This window comes from Pseudochaenichthys georgianus, chromosome 10 (genome assembly GCF_902827115.2).
Source record: "Pseudochaenichthys georgianus chromosome 10, fPseGeo1.2, whole genome shotgun sequence".
NCBI lineage: Eukaryota > Metazoa > Chordata > Actinopteri > Perciformes > Channichthyidae > Pseudochaenichthys > Pseudochaenichthys georgianus.
This window is the reverse complement of record NC_047512.1, coordinates 20,792,117-20,814,029: the sequence shown is the minus strand read 5'-3', so window position 1 is coordinate 20,814,029 and position 21,913 is coordinate 20,792,117. Positions and strand designations below refer to the sequence as shown.

Below are 21,913 nucleotides of genomic sequence, written 5' to 3'. Positions count from 1 at the left end.
TTCATACTTAAACGTCACTGTTCTGTAGTCACTAACTGATGCCACGATTGGTGGAAACAGGAATATCCCCTCCACCAATGAAATCCAGAGTATGACAAAGAGATCTACTCCATCTCACAGAGTAGCTTCAGCCTCGTAACCATTACAATGTGCTGCGCTGGGGAGAGGGATGCATATGCAGACACAAAGCATGACTGTCTCGGTTGCATATGAGGACGCATCTACATCGGATCATTTACCTTCTATATGTAATCAGCTAAGACGTTTGGATTGTGATAAGATATTGAATTTATGGAACGAGGAATAATGTGGACCACATTTCCTGCATGGCAGGTGTTTTTGTGGTGGCATCATTTCTTTCTTTTGTGGAGTACAATAGAAGGACAGACTCGTTACAGCATTCCGGAGGAACTGAAACAGGGCTCCGTTGTAGGAAATCTAGCCAAAGATCTTGGTCTGGTTGTATCTGAACTGTACCCACGTAAATTACGGATAACCTCGGACGCTGGTAAGCAGTATTTAAGCGTGGACTTGGGAAAGGGGGAACTGGTGGTGATTGATAGGATAGATAGGGAGGAACTGTGTGGACAAAGACCGTCATGTGTGTTGCCTTTGGAACTAGTCCTAGATAACCCCCTACAGCTGCATAGAGTCGAGATTGAAATACAGGATACAAATGACAATTCTCCTATTTTTTTTACTAAGGAGAAAGTGGTGAAAATTGCAGAGCTGGTTAATCCAGGCACCCGATTTCCATTAGAAAGTGCACAGGATTCGGATGTTGGCTCTAATTCTGTACGTACTTACCTTATTAGCAAAAACGACCATTTCAAATTGACTGTTAAAAGCCACAAAGACGGTAGAAAAATCCCTGAACTGGTCCTCGAAAAGCCACTTGATAGAGAAAAGCTGCCTGTGCACAATCTTATCCTCACCGCTGTAGACGGTGGAGACCCTGTGCGCTCAGGGACATCTGACATTACAGTTATAGTACTTGACATAAATGATAATGCGCCTGTGTTTGAAAAACAGGTGTATGAGACTAATGTTAGCGAAAAGGCAACACCTGGAACTGAGATACTGCAGGTTAAAGCTATAGATGTAGACGAAGGACTAAATGGAGTAATCGAATATGTGTTTGCAGAGCAAACTACAAATCTGATCGTATCATTGTTTAACATTGAACCTTCTACTGGAGTTATTGTTGTCAAAGGAATTTTAGACCATGAAACTAACTCTTTACATAGATTTGACGTCACCGCTAAAGATAAAGGAAATCCTGAGATGGATGGGCATTGCGGTGTCGAAATTAAAATAGTAGACATTAACGACAATATTCCTGAAATAATAGTAACTTCTCTAACAACACCTATTCCAGAAGACTCTGCTATTGGAACCGTAATTGCGTTGATAAGGGCAAAAGACCCAGATTCTGGTGACAATGGAAAAATTAAGTTAAGCGTGTCTTCAAAATCACCCTTCAAGTTAAATCCGTCGGTGTCTAATCACTACTCATTAGTGACGAATGGGCCACTTGACCGTGAAACAAATAGCCAGTATAGTGTCAAGATCATTGCTACTGATTATGGAAAGCCCCCATTATCGAGTGAAAAAATAATATCTGTTGAATTGTTAGATGTAAATGACAACCCACCAGAGTTCTCTCAGCCTTCTTATGTCGTGTATGTAAGAGAGAACTATGCTCCTGGGAAGATTTTGTACTCAGTATCAGCGTCTGATCTGGATTTTGGTGAAAACGCTAAAATCTCCTACTCCATCTTGGACTCTAAAGTGCAGGACGTTTCTGTCTCGTCTTATGTTTACATTAACTCAGATAACGGCAGCATCTACAGCATGCACTCGTTTGACTATGAGAAACTGAAGGTGTTTCAGATCCAGGTTCAGGCAAAGGATCAGGGCTCTCCGTCTCTCAGCAGCAACACCACTGTCCATGTTTTTATCCTGGACCAGAACGACAATGCCCCCGCTGTTATTTACCCCTCCTCCGCTGTCCTGGGCTCCCTCTCTCACCAGAGGATGTCCCGCTCCGCTAAAGCGGGTCACCTGGTTACTAAGGTGACGGCCGTGGACGCTGACTCGGGCCATAACGCCTGGATCTCCTACAAACTGGCGGAGGCCACAGACGCCTCTCTGTTCACTGTCAACCTGTACACAGGGGAGGTGAGGACTAAACGCGCTGCGTCCGAGCAGGACGACTCCTCTCAGAGGCTGCTTATAGAGATCAAGGACGACGGGGAACCGATGCAGTCCGCCACTGTCACGGTGTCCATCCTGCTGGAGGACGGCCTCCATGAGCCCATCTTAGACCTCCGACAGAAAGCGGCCGAGCCCAGCAGGAAAACTGGGAGAATCACCCTGTATTTGATTCTCTCTCTGGCCTCGGTGTCCGTGCTGTCTCTGGTGACTTTTCTCATTTTAGCGGTTAAATGCATGAGGAACAGCAGCAGCAGCGGTAGTTGCTGCATGAGACGAAGCGACTGTGATCATTACAAGAACCCCAACAGAAACATGCAGATTCAGCTCAACACTGATGGACCTATAAAGTACGTGGAGGTCCTGGGAGGAGACATGATGTCTCAGAGTCAGTCCTTCAGGTCCTGCATGTCTCCAATGTCAGAGTACAGTGATTTCACTTTGATTAAGCCCAGCAGCACCACTGACTTTACGGAGGTGATCAGTGTTCTGGATGCTTCCTTACCCGACAGCACGTGGACCTTTGAGAGCCAGCAGGTGAGCAAAAATAATACAGATTGAGTCTATCTATCTATCCATTTATCCATTTATCCATTTATCCATTTATCCATGTATCCATGTATCCCTCTATCCCTCTATCCCTCTATATATCTATCTCATCACACATTCCAATTCCAAATAGTTCAGCACAAAGCAGCGACTCTTGGATTTAAGGGATATTTTTGTTTTTGCTGATCATTTAAAGGGAAAAACAGTATTTTATTCCCCTCAAGTTGTTTCTAGTGATTGGTTAAAATAGGATATCACTGTGGAACATTTTTATTTTTCACAATTTAAGCTGATATAGCCAGACTCTTTTCCTCTTCTTTCTTTCTCTTATTCTTTCTTTATTATGTGTTCCTTTACTTCTTAACATAATATGCATTTAATTAAAATTATACATTATATTAAATATTAGTTGATATATTATTTTAAAGTGGTATACCATTGAATGTTTGGCTACCCGTAAGTGTCAAAACAAAAGTTGTGGTTAAATTAAAAGGGCAAAATGAAAATAGACGCTGCCACTTTAAGAGGTGTCGATCTGTTTCCCTCTCATTGGATGGTAGATGCGGATGCTTTGCACCAATAGGAGTCGGCACTGTACAACGCAATCTAGTCCCTGCCCCCATGCAGCCTCCGAGCTGTAACATTGAGACAGCAAAGTGATCGAGGAGAGACGGCAATGGGCTCGTTTTTATAATGTAGAAATCGTATAACTCATCGTAGAGCCATGCTCAGTCATTTTGGGAAATCTCTGGAGTAATACCTGCGATGATGAATTTCACCATCGTTCTTTCGAATATGTCGTTTGGATTGTATATGTTATAGCGGAGTAAGGATGACAAAGACAATAGGATACCGAGACTGGAGATGGCAGGCGCTTTGGTGGCATCATTTCTTTCTCTTGTGGACTACAATAAACGGACAGACTCGGTACAGCATCCCGGAGGAACTGAAACAGGGCTCTGTTGTAGGAAATCTAGCCAAAGATCTGGGTCTCGGACTCTCAGAGATGTTTGACCGTAAACTGCGTGTCGCCTCTGAGGCTGGAGAGCAGTATTTCAGTGTGGATGCGGGGAAGGGAGAGCTGCTGGTGAATGACAGAATAGACAGAGAGGCTTTATGCGGACAAAGCGCGAGCTGCGTTTTGCCTCTTCAGGTTGTTATTGAGGACCCATTACAACTTTTTCGTGTTGAGGTAGAAATACAAGACATTAATGATAATGCACCTAGATTTCCATCAAATGATATCACATTAGAGGTAGCGGAATCTACCGGTTTGGGGGTTCGTTTTCCACTAGAAAGCGCCATAGACCCTGATGTTGGGGGAAATTCTTTAAAGTCATACACGCTCAGTAAAGATGAATGTTTTAGTATTAGAGTAAAAGATGTTGCCGGCGGAAGGAAAGTCCCTGAATTGATTTTAGCAAAACATTTAGATAGAGAGAAAAAGGCTGTCCATAAGCTTTTGTTGACAGCTCTAGATGGAGGCAACCCAGTACGATCAGGCACTGCTCAGCTAAATATAAGAGTCCTTGATATAAACGACAACGTCCCAACGTTTGAGAAAACGTTGTATAAGGTATCTATCAGTGAAAATGCGGAAGACGGTGCATTAATAGTACAAACAAAAGCGACAGACATGGATGATGGTCAAAACGGAGAAATAGAATATGCATTTGGTGCACACACACCGGATACTGTTCTCTCTGTCTTCACTATTGATCATAATTCTGGAACAATATTTCTCAAAGGAAAACTGGATTTCGAAACAATTACAAATTATGAACTAGATATAAGTGCGAAAGATAAAGGCAGTCCGAGAATGGAGGGGCACTGTACTGTGAATGTTGAAGTGTTAGATGTTAACGATAATGCCCCAGAAATAATACTCACTTCCCCTCCAAAGCCTGTGCGTGAAGACTCGCCTAATGGCACCGTAGTAGCGTTGATCAATGCCAGAGACATTGACTCTGGTGTAAATGGTAAAGTAACATTAAAGCTCCCAATTTTTTTTCCATTTGCTCTAAAACCATCGTTTTCTCAAAATTACGCCTTGGTTACGAGTGGTGTTTTAGATCGAGAAAATGTCTCTGAATATAATATTGAGATAACAGCCACTGATTCAGGCTCTCCTCCTCTATCCAGTAAGAGAATTATACCTGTCATCATCATTGATGTGAATGATAACCGCCCTTTATTCACTCAGCCATCCTATAATGTGTATTTAAAAGAGAATGGGGTGCCAGGCTCTATTCTGTACTCAGTATCAGCGTCTGACCTGGATTTTGGTGAAAACTCTAAAATCTCCTACTCCATCTTGGAATCTAAAGTGCAGGACGTTTCTGTCTCGTCTTATGTTTACATTAACTCAGATAACGGCAGCATCTACAGCATGCACTCGTTTGACTATGAGAAACTGAAGGTGTTTCAGATCCAGGTTCAGGCAAAGGATCAGGGCTCTCCGTCTCTCAGCAGCAACACCACTGTCCATGTTTTTATCCTGGACCAGAACGACAATGCCCCCGCTGTTATTTACCCCTCCTCCGCTATCCTGGGCTCCCTCTCTCACCGGAGGATGTCCCGCTCCGCTAAAGCGGGTCACCTGGTTACTAAGGTGACGGCCGTGGACGCTGACTCGGGCCATAACGCCTGGATCTCCTACAAACTGGCGGAGGCCACAGACGTCTCTCTGTTCACTGTCAACCTGTACACAGGGGAGGTGAGGACTAAACGCGCTGCGTCCGAGCAGGACGACTCCTCTCAGAGGCTGCTTATAGAGATCAAGGACGACGGGGAACCGATGCAGTCCGCCACCGTCACGGTGTCCATCCAGCTGGAGGACGGCCTCCATGAGCCCATCTTAGACCTCCGACAGAAAGCCGCCGAGCCCAGCAGGAAAACTGGGAGAATCACCCTGTATTTGATTCTCTCTCTGGCCTCGGTGTCCGTGCTGTCTCTGGTGACTTTTCTCATCTTAGCGGTTAAATGCATGAGGAACAGCAGCAGCAGCGGTAGTTGCTGCATGAGACGAAGCGACTGTGATAATTACAAGAACCCCAACAGAAACATGCAGATTCAGCTCAACACTGATGGACCTATAAAGTACGTGGAGGTCCTGGGAGGAGACATGATGTCTCAGAGTCAGTCCTTCAGGTCCTGCATGTCTCCAATGTCAGAGTACAGTGATTTCACTTTGATTAAGCCCAGCAGCACCACTGACTTTACGGAGGTGATCAGTGTTCTGGATGCGTCTTTACCCGACAGCACCTGGACCTTTGAGAGCCAGCAGGTGAGCAAAACATAATGCAGATTATGAGTCCACATATCTATCCATCAATCCATCTATCCATCTCACATTCCCATATTCATTTCTGAATAATTCAGCACCACACTGCTGGACAGTGACTCTTGGATTGCAGGGGATGCTGAGGCACAACGTGTGTGTCTTTGTGCATATGTATTTGCTTTGTGCTGATCATCTTTCAAGGGAACAATAGTTTTCTTTCTGTCCTGGGCTTGTTTCTAGTGATTGGTTGAACAAAGATATCACTGTGGAAATGTTAGATTGTATTACAATGTAAGCTGATTTAGCCAGACTCTCTTTCTTTCTGCCTTTCTTTTTCTTCTTTTTTCTCTCTTTCTTTTATTCTTTCGTTATTGTTTTTTTGTTCTTTCTTTAAAAAAATATGGATTTAATTAAAATTATATATAATATTAAATATTAGTTGATATATTATTTTAAAGTGGTATACCATTGAATGTTTGGCTACCCGTAAGTGTCAAAACAAAAGTTGTGGTTAAATTAAAAGGGCAAAATGAAAATAGACGCTGCCACTTTAAGAGGTGTCGATCTGTTTCCCTCTCATTGGATGGTAGATGCGGATGCTTTGCACCAATAGGAGTCGGCACTGTACAACGCAATCTAGTCCCTGCCCCCATGCAGCCTCCGAGCTGTAACATTGAGACAGCAAAGTGATCGAGGAGAGACGGCAATGGGCTCGTTTTTATAATGTAGAAATCGTATAACTCATCGTAGAGCCATGCTCAGTCATTTTGGGAAATCTCTGGAGTAATACCTGCGATGATGAATTTCACCATCGTTCTTTCGAATATGTCGTTTGGATTGTATATGTTATAGCGGAGTAAGGATGACAAAGACAATAGGATACCGAGACTGGAGATGGCAGGCGCTTTGGTGGCATCATTTCTTTCTCTTGTGGACTACAATAAACGGACAGACTCGGTACAGCATCCCGGAGGAACTGAAACAGGGCTCTGTTGTAGGAAATCTAGCCAAAGATCTGAGTCTCGGACTATCAGACATTTTAGATCGTGAAATGCATATCGCCTCTGAGGCTGGAGAGCAGTATTTCAGTGTGGATGCAGCGAAGGGCGAGCTTGTGGTGAATGACAGAATAGACAGAGAGGCTTTATGTGGACAAAGCGCCAGCTGTGTTTTAACTCTGCAAGTAGTTGTTCAAAATCCTTTGCAGTCTCATCGTATTGAAGTGGAAATTAGAGATATAAATGACAATTCTCCTAATTTTCTTACACAGGAAATTAACCTTAAAATACCAGAATCAGTGGCTCTTGGCAGACGTTTTCCCTTGGAAAGTGCAAAAGACCCTGATGTTGGAAGCAATTCTTTAAAAACGTACTCCCTGAGCAAAAACGATTATTTTTCTCTTAAGTTTAAAGACACAAAAAACGGTAAGGCTGTACCAGAATTGGTGTTAGAAAAGCCATTGGACCGGGAAAAGACTGCTCTCCATCAGCTTTTGTTGACTGCATTAGATGGAGGTAACCCTGTTAAATCTGGAACCTGTACTATTATTATCACTGTACTTGATAACAATGACAATTTTCCAATATTCAATGAAAATGAGTACAAAGTGTCTTTGAAGGAGAACAGCACCAAAGGAACATTTGTGATCAAACTTAAAGCTACAGATGCAGACGACGGTGTTAATGGTGAAGTTAAATATTATTTTGGGTCTCGCACTCCAGACTTTGTCTTATCAACATTTGATATTAATGAAATAACAGGACAAATCATATTAAAATCAGCATTAGATTATGAGAGTGCTAAATCATACCTTATCGATATAACTGCTAAAGACAGGGGCATTCCCGAAATGGAGGGTAACTGTCGTGTACAGTTGGACGTAGAGGACATAAATGATAATGCTCCAGAAATTGTGCTTACATCAAAACCTGGTCCTGTGCCTGAGGACGCACCAAGTGGCACAGTTGTGGCTTTAATCAGTGCACGAGACTTTGACTCAGGAAATAACGGTAGAGTGACGTTACAGCTTCCAAAACGGTCTCCTTTCACTCTGAAACCGTCCTACTCTAATAATTACCAGCTGGTCACTAGTGGTGCTTTGGACCGAGAGAGTTTCTCAGAATATAATATTGAGATAACAGCCACTGATTCAGGCTCTCCTCCTCTGTCCAGTAAGAAAAGCATACCTATCAGCATCAGTGATGTGAATGATAACGCCCCTTTATTCACTCAGCCATCCTATAATGTGTATTTAAAAGAGAATGGGGTGCCAGGCTCTATACTGTATTCAGTATCAGCGTCTGACCTTGATTTTGGTGAAAACGCTAAAATCTCCTACTCCATCTTGGAATCTAAAGTGCAGGGCGTGTCTGTCTCGTCTTATGTTTACATTAACTCAGATAACGGCAGCATCTACAGCATGCACTCGTTTGACTATGAGAAACTGAAGGTGTTTCAGATCCAGGTTCAGGCAAAGGATCAGGGCTCTCCGTCTCTCAGCAGCAACACCACTGTCCATGTTTTTATCCTGGACCAGAACGACAATGCCCCCGCTGTTATTTACCCCTCCTCCGCTATCCTGGGCTCCCTCTCTCACCAGAGGATGTCCCGCTCCGCTAAAGCGGGTCACCTGGTTACTAAGGTGACGGCCGTGGACGCTGACTCGGGCCATAACGCCTGGATCTCCTACAAACTGGCGGAGGCCACAGACGCCTCTCTGTTCACTGTCAACCTGTACACAGGGGAGGTGAGGACTAAACGTGCTGCGTCCGAGCAGGACGACTCCTCTCAGAGGCTGCTTATAGAGATCAAGGACGACGGGGAACCGATGCAGTCCGCCACCGTCACGGTGTCCATCCTGCTGGAGGACGGCCTCCATGAGCCCATCTTAGACCTCCGACAGAAAGCGGCCGAGCCCAGCAGGAAAACTGGGAGAATCACCCTGTATTTGATTCTCTCTCTGGCCTCGGTGTCCGTGCTGTCTCTGGTGACTTTTCTCATTTTAGCGGTTAAATGCATGAGGAACAGCAGCAGCAGCGGTAGTTGCTGCATGAGACGAAGTGACTGTGATAATTACAAGAACCCCAACAGAAACATGCAGATTCAGCTCAACACTGATGGACCTATAAAGTACGTGGAGGTCCTGGGAGGAGACATGATGTCTCAGAGTCAGTCCTTCAGGTCCTGCATGTCTCCAATGTCAGAGTACAGTGATTTCACTTTGATTAAGCCCAGCAGCACCACTGACTTTACGGAGGTGATCAATGTTCTGGATGCTTCCTTACCCGACAGCACGTGGACCTTTGAGAGCCAGCAGGTGAGCAGACGGTAACATAATCTCTACGCACAAAAAAAACATTATTTGTATCCTGTTTTTTGTCTGCTTTATCTGAGAGATTAATTTCATGACAAGTTGTTTAAGCATTATTTCTGTCATATTCATATTTTCAAAATGATTGAGAGCTTTACAGCATTCAGCAACACATTCTCACACATGTCAACGTTTTTTTTTTTCAACATCCGTTAAACCAAACAAAAACCTAACAATGAATTTGAAATATTTAAGAATCAAAACTGTCACATACTGCTTCAGCACATTTTAAGTTTTTAGATAGACCTAAACCCTTAGTTGTTGTAGGGATGCATTAAAACGTTTGTTTTATTGGATGACTGTCATAACAGTCACGCCAAGAACAGTATACTTGTAAAGATGTGCAAATGAAACATAATATTGTAAACTCTTAAATGAATATCTAAGCATGTCCTCGAAGACTGATGTTCCATTTAGGTGACTTTGTCTTTGTGTCCATTTCATAATTAGACACATTGCAAAATGTATGTGAATTTAATTATCGAAATTACAGTATATATTATTTTTCGGGAAGTGTTAACCATACAAATCAAAATAAATGAAAAATGTTTTTCCAATAAAAAAAAATATATTTATAAAATAATGAATTGTTCATAGGCATAAGGACCATATTCCACTGCTTCATAGTGTTTAGGTGAAATGCTTGGTCTGGAAAACAGTGCCGTTTCTATCTTGTTCAATGTTGGTCGATGCTGTGCACCAATAGCACTGCAGTTGTACAAAGAGATCTACTCCCTCCCCCATCCATCCTCACCACTGTAGTCAGTAATGCTTCGAGCCCGAGATGAGAGGATGAGGCGTTTAAACGCTCAGATTTGATAATATGCATTTATTTTTCATCTCATGGTGCCTATATATGGAGCTTTCTGGAATACAACATATTCGTGGTTGATGGATTTTCGCATTGGCCTTCATATGCTGAACAATATTTCGATGGGATATAACGTTGTATTGTAAGGACCGGGATGACAAAGAGAATGGGAGACCGAGACTGGAGATGGCAGGCACTTTGGTGGCATCATTTCTTTCTCTTGTGGACTACAATAAACGGACAGACTCGGTACAGCATCCCGGAGGAACTAAAACAGGGCTCGGTGGTAGGAAATCTAGCCAAAGATTTGGGTCTCGGACTATCAGAGATTTTTGATCGTAAACTGCGTGTCGCCTCTGAGGCTGGTGAGCAGTATTTCAGTGTGGATGCGGGGAAAGGCGAGCTGGTGGTGAATGACAGAATAGACAGAGAGGCTTTATGTGGACAAAGTGCAAGCTGTGTTGTACCTCTGCAGGTTTTAATAGAAAACCCGTTACAGTTGAACCGGATAGAAGTTGAAATAAGAGATGTAAATGACAATGCTCCAAGTTTTCTCAAAAGCGATAACATATTAGAAATTGCTGAATCAACCGTTGTAGGTGTTCGTTTTCCCTTAGAGAGTGCAGAGGATCCCGATGTTGGGAGTAACGGAGTAAAGACGTACACACTAAGCAAAGATGATTGCTTCACTTTAAAAGTTAAAGAAATTGAAAATGGACGTAAAATTCCAGAATTGGTATTGAGTAAATCCCTTGATCGCGAGAAAAAAGTAGTCCACAATTTATTTCTTACTGCTATGGACGGAGGCAATCCGGCCAAGTCTGGAACTTCAAAAATAACTGTCAATGTGCTTGATGCCAACGATAATGTGCCACTATTCGAAAATACTTTTTACAAAGTCGCTGTTCAAGAAAACAGTCCAAATGGCTCTTTTGTAATTCAAACAAAAGCAACAGACATAGACGAGGGTCCAAATGCGGAAATTGAGTACTCGCTTGGTAAACACACACCACCAACAGTGCTGTCATTATTTCATATAGATACTGTAACGGGAAATATTTATTTAAAAAAAGAGCTGGACCACGAAACTCAAGCTTCATATAGAATAGACATTAGTGCAAAAGACAAAGGCCTTCTTAAAATGGAGACTCACTGCAGTGTGCAAGTGGATGTCTTAGACGTTAATGATAACCCTCCAGATATTGTGCTGACTTTAAAACCTACTGCTCTTCCCGAAGACTCTCGCAGTGGAACAGTAGTTGCTTTGCTTAGCGTCCGTGACCTCGATTCCGGTGACAACGGTAAAGTGACGTTAACACTTCCCAAAAGTTCTCCGTTTAATCTGAAAGCATCATTTTCTAATAATTACGCACTGGTTACAAGTGGTTCATTAGACAGAGAAAGATTTTCAGAGTATAATATCGAGATAACAGCCACTGATTCAGGCTCTCCTCCTCTGTCCAGTAAGAAAATTATACCTGTCATCATCAGTGATGTGAATGATAACCCCCCTTTATTCACTCAGCCATCCTATAATGTGTATTTAAAAGAGAATGGGGTGCCAGGCTCTATATTGTACTCAGTATCAGCGTCTGACCTGGATTTTGGTGAAAACGCTAAAATATCCTACTCCATCTTGGAATCTAAAGTGCAGGGCGTGTCTGTCTCGTCTTATGTTTACATTAACTCGGATAACGGCAGCATCTACAGCATGCACTCGTTTGACTATGAGAAACTGAAGGTGTTTCAGATCCAGGTTCAGGCAAAGGATCAGGGCTCTCCGTCGCTCAGCAGCAACACAACTGTCCATGTTTTTATCCTGGACCAGAACGACAATGCCCCCGCTGTTATTTACCCCTCCTCCGCTGTCCTGGGCTCCCTCTCTCACCGGAGGATGTCCCGCACCGCTAAAGCGGGTCACCTGGTTACTAAAGTGACGGCCGTGGACGCTGACTCGGGCCATAACGCCTGGATCTCCTACAAGCTGGCGGAGGCCACAGACGCCTCTCTGTTCACTGTCAACCTGTACACAGGGGAGGTGAGGACTAAACGCGCTGCGTCCGAGCAGGACGACTCCTCTCAGAGGCTGCTTATAGAGATCAAGGACGACGGGGAACCGATGCAGTCCGCCATCGTCACGGTGTCCATCCTGCTGGAGGACGTCCTCCATGAGCCCATCTTAGACCTCCGACAGAAAACGGCCGAGCCCAGCAGGAAAACTGGAAGAATCACCCTTTATTTGATTCTCTCTCTGGCCTCGGTGTCCGTGCTGTCTCTGGTGACTTTTCTCATCTTAGCGGTTAAATGCATGAGGAACAGCAGCAGCGGTAGTTGCTGCATGAGACGAAGTGACTGTGATAATTACAAGAACCCCAACAGAAACATGCAGATTCAGCTCAACACTGATGGACCTATAAAGTACGTGGAGGTCCTGGGAGGAGACATGATGTCTCAGAGTCAGTCCTTCAGGTCCTGCATGTCTCCAATGTCAGAGTACAGTGATTTCACTTTGATTAAGCCCAGCAGCACCACTGACTTTACGGAGGTGATCAGTGTTCTGGATGCGTCTTTACCCGACAGCACGTGGACCTTTGAGAGCCAGCAGGTAAGCATAATGACTGTTCATGGTGATGTCCCCATCATATATATATTTTTTAATTCCACATTTAAATACATTTCTTAATTGTAAGAACTGAAAGCTGACCTGCTCAGTCTGCTTTTTATCAGCTTTGCTTGCTAAAAAATGTACAGCATGATCACTGTGGTTTTGTTTTTGTTAATTGTACACTAAGTTAATGCTCTTGTAAAATGTCCAATTATTTAATTAAAAAAAAGCTAACTCCTAATTGAAATGCTCGGACTTCTTGAAATTGCCAAACAGAGTGCGGCTAAATTAATAAAAAATACATGATGCAGATATACATTTAAAATATGGCTTTGAGGAAAATGGTTTAATTCATTTGGTATATAAGAAGAACTTCCAGAACTGTATTTAAAGGTAAACTATTATGCAAAATTAACTTGCATGTCTTTTACATAAACACGTGTAAAGATATTCTGAAAGTTTCAGGGAAAAAAGATTTGCTCACTTTTTGTCCTGATCCATTTATGTAAAAACCTGTCTGAAAATGAGCTGATCAGATTTTGGCCACACACTTTGTGATGTCATAACGATGTTTTATGCTCATGTAACCATTAGCCAATCACCAACCAAGGTAACCCGCCCACCTTATCACCTGAATCTCCTCCTAGAGCACCATTGTGTTATATTTAACCAAATATCTCGCAGAGGGGCGTGGGGAGGGGCTCCTTATTTTCATCTGAAGTAAAGGACAGAGAATCAGCACTTTTGAAACAGGGCTGAAACCGAGGGGTTTATGGGATGCTAAAATGCACGATCTGTTTGGTGTTTCAGCAAAACACTTCAGAGACATGCTTTGTTTATCTGAGACATATATTGATGAAAACCAGTATAATAGGGGACTTTAATACATGTTTTGTTCGGGAGGATAGGGTTTTATTTGGCTTTTCCCAGTCAAATGTGTTCATGTTATTTTCTGGGAAGGCCCATTGTGTTAGATTTGAGAAATCTCACATTGTTTGAGCAACACAGTTGTAAAACGAGAAGAAAAGCATGGATCATACACCTGTCCAACACGTTCTCACTCTGACCTGTCACTCCCAGCAGTACATAGGCTGAAGCTCATAAGCGCGTGTCTTTCAAAGCACAATTCAGTCCCTTCCCTATTGGATGTTCGTGATGGATGTGTCCACCAATGGCATACCGAGTCGTACAAAGAGATCTACCCCTCCCCCTTGCAGCCTCAGCACTGTAAACGGTATCAATGCAAAGAGCTCGAGGACGGTGGATGATGCACTCCTATCGCGAGGCTGAAAAGGAAATTGTTAATTTAAGCTTCAGACATGAATAAAGGTGATTCATGTATTTGTATGGAATTAGCTAATGCTCGTTGGAACTGGATATTAACTTCGGTTTACTCGATGGGAAACCTATTCTAACGGACCGGGGATGACAAAGAGAATATACCGAGACTGGAGATGGCAGGCGCTTTGGTGGCATCATTTCTTTCTATTGTGGACTACAATAAACGGACAGACTCGTTACAGCATCCCGGAGGAACTGAAACAGGGCTCTGTAGTAGGAAATCTAGCCAAAGATCTGGGTCTGGGATTATCAGAAATGTTTGAACGTAAACTACGTGTCGCTTCCGAGGCTGGCGAGCAGTATTTCAGTGTGGATGCGGGGAAGGGCGAGCTTATAGTGAATGACAGAATAGACAGAGAGGCTTTATGTGGACAAATTACGAGCTGTGTTTTACCTCTGCAAATCATTCTAGAAAACCCTCTCAGTTTACATCGAATCGAGGTAGAAATTAAAGACATTAATGACAACTCGCCTAATTTTCATACAAAAGAGATGTCATTAAACATTTCTGAAAGTGCAGCAGTAGGAACACGTTTTCTCTTGGACAGTGCAGACGATTCTGACGTTGGCAGCAACTCAGTTAAATCATACGTGTTGACTAAGAATGACTGTTTTATTTTGAAAATGAAGGAAGTTGAAGACGGCAAAACAGTCCCGGAGTTAGTGTTAGAGAAGCCCCTTGATAGAGAGAAGAAATCAGTTCATCAGCTACTACTGACTGCATTAGACGGGGGAAATCCAGTCAAATCTGGTACCTCACAGATTACAATCACAGTGCTCGACGTAAACGACAATTTTCCTGTTTTTGATAAAAGTGTATATAAAGTTACCTTAGGGGAGAACACTGCTAAAAATACGTTTGTTGCAAAGATAGCGGCAACTGATGCTGACGAGGGAACTAACGCAGAGGTTGTATTCTCGTTTGGCTCGCGGACACCAGAATCTGTCTCATCAGCATTTGAAATTAATTCATTAACGGGAGAAATACACTTGAAAGGAGACTTAGATTTCGAAAGAGCCTCGTCCTACATAATTGAAATAATTGCAAAAGACAAAGGGGTTCCCGAAAATGGGGGTCATTGTCGTCTCCAGATAGATGTTTTAGATGTTAATGATAACACTCCAGAAATTGTTCTTACGTCTGAACCGCAGCCGGTGCGCGAAGACTCACCAAGTGGCACAGTGGTGGCTTTGATCAACGCACGTGACGCTGACTCCGTTAATAATAGCAAAGTCACATTACGAGTATCAAGAGGTTCTCCTTTTAGTTTGAAACCATCCTTTTCTAATAATTACGCACTGGTTACAAGTGGTGCTTTAGACCGAGAGAGTTTCTCAGAGTATAATATTGAGATAACAGCCACTGATTCAGGCTCTCCTCCTCTGTCCAGTAAGAAAATTATACCTGTCATCATCAGTGATGTGAATGATAACGCCCCTTTATTCACTCAGCCATCCTATAATGTGTATTTAAAAGAGAATGGGGTGCCAGGCTCTATACTGTACTCAGTATCAGCGTCTGACCTGGATTTTGGTGAAAACGCTAAAATCTTGTACTCCATCTTGGACTCTAAAGTGCAGGACGTTTCTGTCTCGTCTTATGTTTACATTAACTCGGATAACGGCAGCATCTACAGCATGCACTCATTTGACTATGAGAAACTGAAGGTGTTTCAGATCCAGGTTCAGGCAAAGGATCAGGGCTCTCCGTCTCTCAGCAGCAACACCACTGTCCATGTTTTTATCCTGGACCAGAACGACAATGCCCCCGCTGTTATTTACCCCTCCTCCGCTGTCCTGGGCTCCCTCTCTCACCAGAGGATGTCCCGCTCCGCTAAAGCGGGTCACCTGGTTACTAAGGTGACGGCCGTGGACGCTGACTCGGGCCATAACGCCTGGATCTCCTACAAGCTGGCGGAGGCCACAGACGCCTCTCTGTTCACTGTCAACCTGTACACAGGGGAGGTGAGGACTAAACGCGCTCCGTCCGAGCAGGACGACTCCTCTCAGAGGCTGCTTATAGAGATCAAGGACGACGGGGAACCGATGCAGTCCGCCACCGTAACGGTGTCCATCCTGCTGGAGGACGTCCTCCATGAGCCCATCTTAGACCTCCGACAGAAAACGGCCGAGCCCAGCAGGAAAACTGGGAGAATCACCCTGTATTTGATTCTCTCTCTGGCCTCGGTGTCCGTGCTGTCTCTGGTGACTTTTCTCATCTTAGCGGTTAAATGCATGAGGAACAGCAGCAGCGGTAGTTGCTGCATGAGACGAAGTGACTGTGATAATTACAAGAACCCCAACAGAAACATGCAGATTCAGCTCAACACTGATGGACCTATAAAGTACGTGGAGGTCCTGGGAGGAGACATGATGTCTCAGAGTCAGTCCTTCAGGTCCTGCATGTCTCCAATGTCAGAGTACAGTGATTTCACTTTGATTAAGCCCAGCAGCACCACTGACTTTACGGAGGTGATCAGTGTTCTGGATGCTTCTTTACCCGACAGCACGTGGACCTTTGAGAGCCAGCAGGTGAGCAGACAACATATGGCCTTTAGTGTAATTTAATATCGTTGTTCGCATTTTTAAACATATAAATGACATCCGATCATATGTTTTCATCTCTTAAGCCAACAAATAATTGGTCACAAGACGTTATCTTTCTGTATTCCTTCTTTGTGTTCTTTGTACCTGCAAGCCTCCTTAGCCGATAAGTGCTTAGAGTTTCGGTGATATCACCTCCTGGATACCTATGTAGTTCAAACGTATTTAAGATTCCGTCATTTTATATTATAATTTTGTTCCATTGGCATTGTCAGTTTATAAATGCAACAAATTATTGAGCTTAAAATGTTCATCACTCTATAGACTTCTGTTGGTTGGGTATACTGTCGGTTTGCAAAGAGGTGACCTTTAACACTGCCTTATTGTTGTTTGTGCTTTAAAATCCTACTTTTGTAACAATTCAAATGTTCTATAGCTCTATTTGCATGGGGTGAATTGCCCTAATGTGGGGAAATGTTTGCGTTTCAGACTTCTGGAATATATTGCGATATAAAGCCAATACAATAAATCAAAATCCAGTACCATTCTGAAATCCCCAGGATGTGTCCTAATCAAACCAAAAGAGAAAATGCAGATATTACACTCATAAAAGAAATGGTAGACATATCAGTACTCTTAGTGCCAAGTTGTCTAAGACAATCTGCATTTTCCTAATGTGGGACAGTTCTGTGCAAAATGTAGGACACTGAAAAGTCTATGTTAAAAAGCCTCAGTCACCTTAATTCATGTAATAAAAACATCTCAGGTCAGTAACACTCAAAGCTAAATGTGCAATACCATGTTCAGCTATGTTACTTTCATAATGTTATTGTTGTTACAACAGAAGATGTTTTTCTTTAAATTGAAGTTGAATGCATCAATCTGGTGCACTTTGAGGGCAAAATTAAGAGATGTATGGATACAGTTCTCAACAATCATATGAAACAGAACTGTATATATTTCAATAATCAAAAAAACATTAGAATACGCTCACAACCAATAACACATATTTGATGAACTCTTTTCTCCTATCTTTATTTTACCTAGTCTGCATTTTTTCTTTTTTCTTTATGCATATTCGACTAATCACTCCCCTTTTAAACTGTGTTTTTTTTTATATATATATATATATATATATATAGCACATATTGGAATGATGTCTTAACTTAGGCTATTTTTTACATTGTGTGTTGGAAGGATTTATTAAATTACTATGAATATTTTGGCTTAAATTAATTGTCATCTTTTAAACTCAGACATTTATCCCTAATATTATCCCTGACTTTGTCATATCATTTTAACAGAGATGCAGCCACTCCCAATTATTTAATATAATTTGCCCTTCACCTTAAATATCTAAAATAATGCATTAGAAGACTAAAACCCTGTAAATAACTATTGCTCTTGCACAATCCATGCCCCTTTTAGAACTGTCCCACATTAGGCAAATTATACTGTCCCACTTTGTGAAACATGTTTCCTAAAGTGGGACGATGTAACATTTGATTGAAATAACAAATATAGAGTATATTTACACCATATTATAATATGTTCTGATGAACAAACATAAACACATCCTGATAAAAACTTGCAAGATATGTTTTATTTATACGCAATTGAAAACCTTAACATTACATTTGTCGAAACACTGTCACGGACCTTTGAGTGGTTCACACAAGGTACTTCCTGTTTGAAGGTTTTTCCACCCTCATCTGTGATTGGACATTTGAGAAGTCATGTGATTTTGATCGCATGACATCACAGTTTGTGTTAACCCGTAGTTTCATTGACTCTCATTTGTTTGCGGAAGACCTATTTGAGCTTAGGTGTCCCACATTAGGGCAACTCACCCATTGAGTTACTTCATTATAAGATGTTGGAATGCTCTCCTTTAAGCTGTATGAATGACTCTTGGTTTCCGCACCACGGCACAAACAGTTGGACAGCCACACACTGAACACAGTGTTAACCATGCAGCACATCACTTGTTCCCGATTTAAGTCAACAAAAATAAAAACGTGTAAATAACCAGAACCAGGAAATCATTTTTTATTTTATAATTACATTGATTTAGCCTTGAATTGACATTATGGGAAACCTGTAACAGCTGGCATCGTATCATTTCTTTCATACACTGGCATATTCAAGGGTGGCTGTGTCTTTAAAAGCTGTGCTCATCCCCTTTTTATTGGATGGTAGAGATGGATTTTGTTAACCAATAGGATTCAGAACTGTACAAAGAGATCTACTCCCTCCCCCATGCAGCTTCAGCTCCGTACCCACTTACATGGCACAGAGATTGACGAGAGGGAATGATGCTTTTCTCGGAATTAACAGAGAATAAAATGTATTTAGTTGTTGGGATGAAGCGATTGTTTACCTTTGTTTTGGATTAATGCTGTATTGCAATGGCTGTTTACTATCTGCTTTACCATCACCTAAATGGGGAATCATTTTAACGGATTGGGGATGACAAAGACAATGGGATACAGAGACTGGAGATGGCAGGCGCTTTGGTGGCATCATTTCTTTCTCTTGTGGACTACAATAAACGGACAGACTCGGTACAGCATCCCGGAGGAACTACAACAGGGCTCTGTGGTAGGAAATCTAGCCAAAGATCTGGGTCTGGGACTTTCCGACATTTCTGACCGTAAACTACGTGTCGCCTCTGAGGCTGGAGAGCAGTATTTCAGTGTCGATGCGGGGAAGGGCGAGCTGCTGGTGAATGACAGAATAGACAGAGAGGCTTTATGCGGACCAAGCGCGATCTGTGTGTTAACTCTGCAAGTGGTGATTGATAAACCGTTACAATTGCACCGAGTTGAGGTGGAAATACAAGATGTTAATGATAATTCTCCACGATTCCCTTCGCAGGAAATAGCATTACAAATAGCCGAGTCGACAGCAGCGGGGGCACGTTTTCCTTTGGAAATCGCGCAAGATCTTGATGTTGGAGGAAATTCAGTGAGGTCTTACACTTTAAGTAAAGACGATTTTTTTAGTTTAAAGATAAAGGATATATCTGGTGGGAGGAAAGTCCCAGAGCTAGTGTTGTCTAAATCACTAGACAGAGAAAGAAAAAATGTTCATCAGCTTCAATTAACTGCTATTGACGGGGGAAACCCAGTCAAATCTGGGACATCACAGATAACTATAAATGTGCTGGATATTAACGATAATTTTCCTGTATTTGAACAAAATGTTTACAAGGTCTCTGTAAGCGAAAATAGCATACAAGATGCATCTATCCTAAAACTTACAGCTGAGGACACCGATGAAGGTCCCAATGGAGATGTAGAATATTCATTTGGAATGCACACACCAGATATTGTCTCATTAGTGTTTGATATTAATTCCTTAACCGGGGAAATACGGCTCATAGGGAAATTAGATTACGAAACAATTGCAAATTATGAAATAGACATTAGTGCAAGAGACAAAGGCACTCCAGGAATGGAAGGACATTGTACTATGCACATTGAAGTGTTGGATGAAAACGATAATGCTCCAAACATTCTTATGACATCTCAACCAAGCTCTGTGCCTGAGGACGCACCACGTGGTACAGTGGTTGCTTTAATCAGTGCACGAGACCTTGATTCCGGTGTTAACGGTAAAGTGACATTACAACTCCCTATGAGTTCTCCTTTTAATCTGAAACCATCTTTTTCAGATAACTATGCACTGGTTACCGGAGGTGCTTTAGACCGAGAGACTTTCTCAGAGTATAATATCGAGATAACAGCCACTGATTCAGGCTCTCCTCCTCTGTCGACTAAGAAGATTATAAATGTAAATATTACTGATGTAAATGACAACCCTCCTGTATTCAGTCAACCAAAATATGCAGTTTATTTAAAAGAGAATGGGGTGCCAGGTTCTATACTGTACTCAGTATCAGCCTCTGATCTGGATTTTGGTGAAAACAGCAAAATCTCGTACTCCATCTTGGACTCAAAAGTGCAGGACGTTTCTGTCTCGTCTTATGTTTACATTAACTCAGATAACGGCAGCATCTACAGCATGCACTCGTTTGACTATGAGAAACTGAAGGTGTTTCAGATCCAGGTTCAGGCAAAGGATCAGGGCTCTCCGTCTCTCAGCAGCAACACCACTGTCCATGTTTTTATCCTGGACCAGAACGACAATGCCCCCGCTGTTATTTACCCCTCCTCCGCTGTCCTGGGCTCCCTCTCTCACCAGAGGATGTCCCGCTCCGCTAAAGCGGGTCACCTGATTACTAAGGTGACGGCCGTGGATGCTGACTCGGGCCATAACGCCTGGATCTCCTACAAGCTGGCGGAGGCCACAGACGCCTCTCTGTTCACTGTCAATCTGTACACAGGGGAGGTGAGGACTAAACGTGCTGCGTCCGAGCAGGACGACTCCTCTCAGAGGCTGCTTATAGAGATCAAGGACGACGGGGAACCGATGCAGTCCGCCACCGTCACGGTGTCCATCCTGCTGGAGGACGGCCTCCATGAGCCCATCTTAGACCTCCGACAGAAAACGGCCGAGCCCAGCAGGAAAACTGGGAGAATCACCCTGTATTTGATTCTCTCTCTGGCCTCGGTGTCCGTGCTGTCTCTGGTGACTTTTCTCATCTTAGCGGTTAAATGCATGAGGAACAGCAGCAGCAGCAGTAGTTGCTGCATGAGACACAGCGACTGTGATAATTACAAGAACCCCAACAGAAACATGCAGATTCAGCTCAACACTGATGGACCTATAAAGTACGTGGAGGTCCTGGGAGGAGACATGATGTCTCAGAGTCAGTCCTTCAGGTCCTGCATGTCTCCAATGTCAGAGTACAGTGATTTCTCTTTGATTAAGCCCAGCAGCACCACTGACTTTACGGAGGTGATCAGTGTTCTGGATGCGTCTTTACCCGACAGCACGTGGACCTTTGAGAGCCAGCAGGTGAGCAGTGATTAGGACAAACAATGGCTTATACAAATGTTATGACTATTTAGATTCAGTAAATGCAAAGAAAGCACCTATTTGACTTATCCTTATAACAAGGTAATATATCCTTAAAATCCTGGATATGGAAGTCGATGTATTTGAAATGTAAATATCAAATTCATATATAACTCAAACTGTGTAACTTTTGTGCCACAGTGGCTATTGAAGTTTGACCTGAATAGTGTTTTGGTGTTGAAAGGCCTACAGAGCTGATCGTTTCAGAACCAC

At 42.8% G+C, this 21,913-nt stretch overlaps 5 protein-coding genes across 5 annotated transcripts in view; all 5 read left to right on the top strand.

The window, feature by feature from the left end:
- Window positions 1-21,913, top strand: part of LOC117453601 (cadherin-related tumor suppressor-like) — a 221,288-nt gene that overhangs the window by 171,424 nt on the left and 27,951 nt on the right.
- LOC117453892 (protocadherin beta-15-like) lies at window positions 307-6,064 on the top strand. Its single transcript, XM_034092930.2, has 3 exons — window positions 307-2,751; window positions 3,686-3,850; window positions 4,967-6,064. Exons 1-3 carry the CDS (start codon window positions 307-309, stop codon window positions 6,062-6,064), a joined length of 3,708 nt encoding a protein of 1,235 aa, XP_033948821.2.
- LOC117453606 (protocadherin gamma-C5-like) lies at window positions 6,732-9,377 on the top strand. Its single transcript, XM_034092489.1, has one exon. It carries the CDS (start codon window positions 6,909-6,911, stop codon window positions 9,375-9,377), a length of 2,469 nt encoding a protein of 822 aa, XP_033948380.1. The 5' UTR covers window positions 6,732-6,908.
- On the top strand, window positions 10,209-13,927 carry LOC117453891 (protocadherin gamma-C5-like). Its single transcript, XM_034092929.1, has 2 exons — window positions 10,209-12,832; window positions 13,913-13,927. Exons 1-2 carry the CDS (start codon window positions 10,382-10,384, stop codon window positions 13,925-13,927), a joined length of 2,466 nt encoding a protein of 821 aa, XP_033948820.1. The 5' UTR covers window positions 10,209-10,381.
- Window positions 14,230-16,741, top strand: LOC117453596 (protocadherin gamma-C5-like). Its single transcript, XM_034092461.1, has one exon. The coding sequence runs from the start codon at window positions 14,258-14,260 to the stop codon at window positions 16,739-16,741; it is 2,484 nt and encodes an 827-aa protein (XP_033948352.1). The 5' UTR covers window positions 14,230-14,257.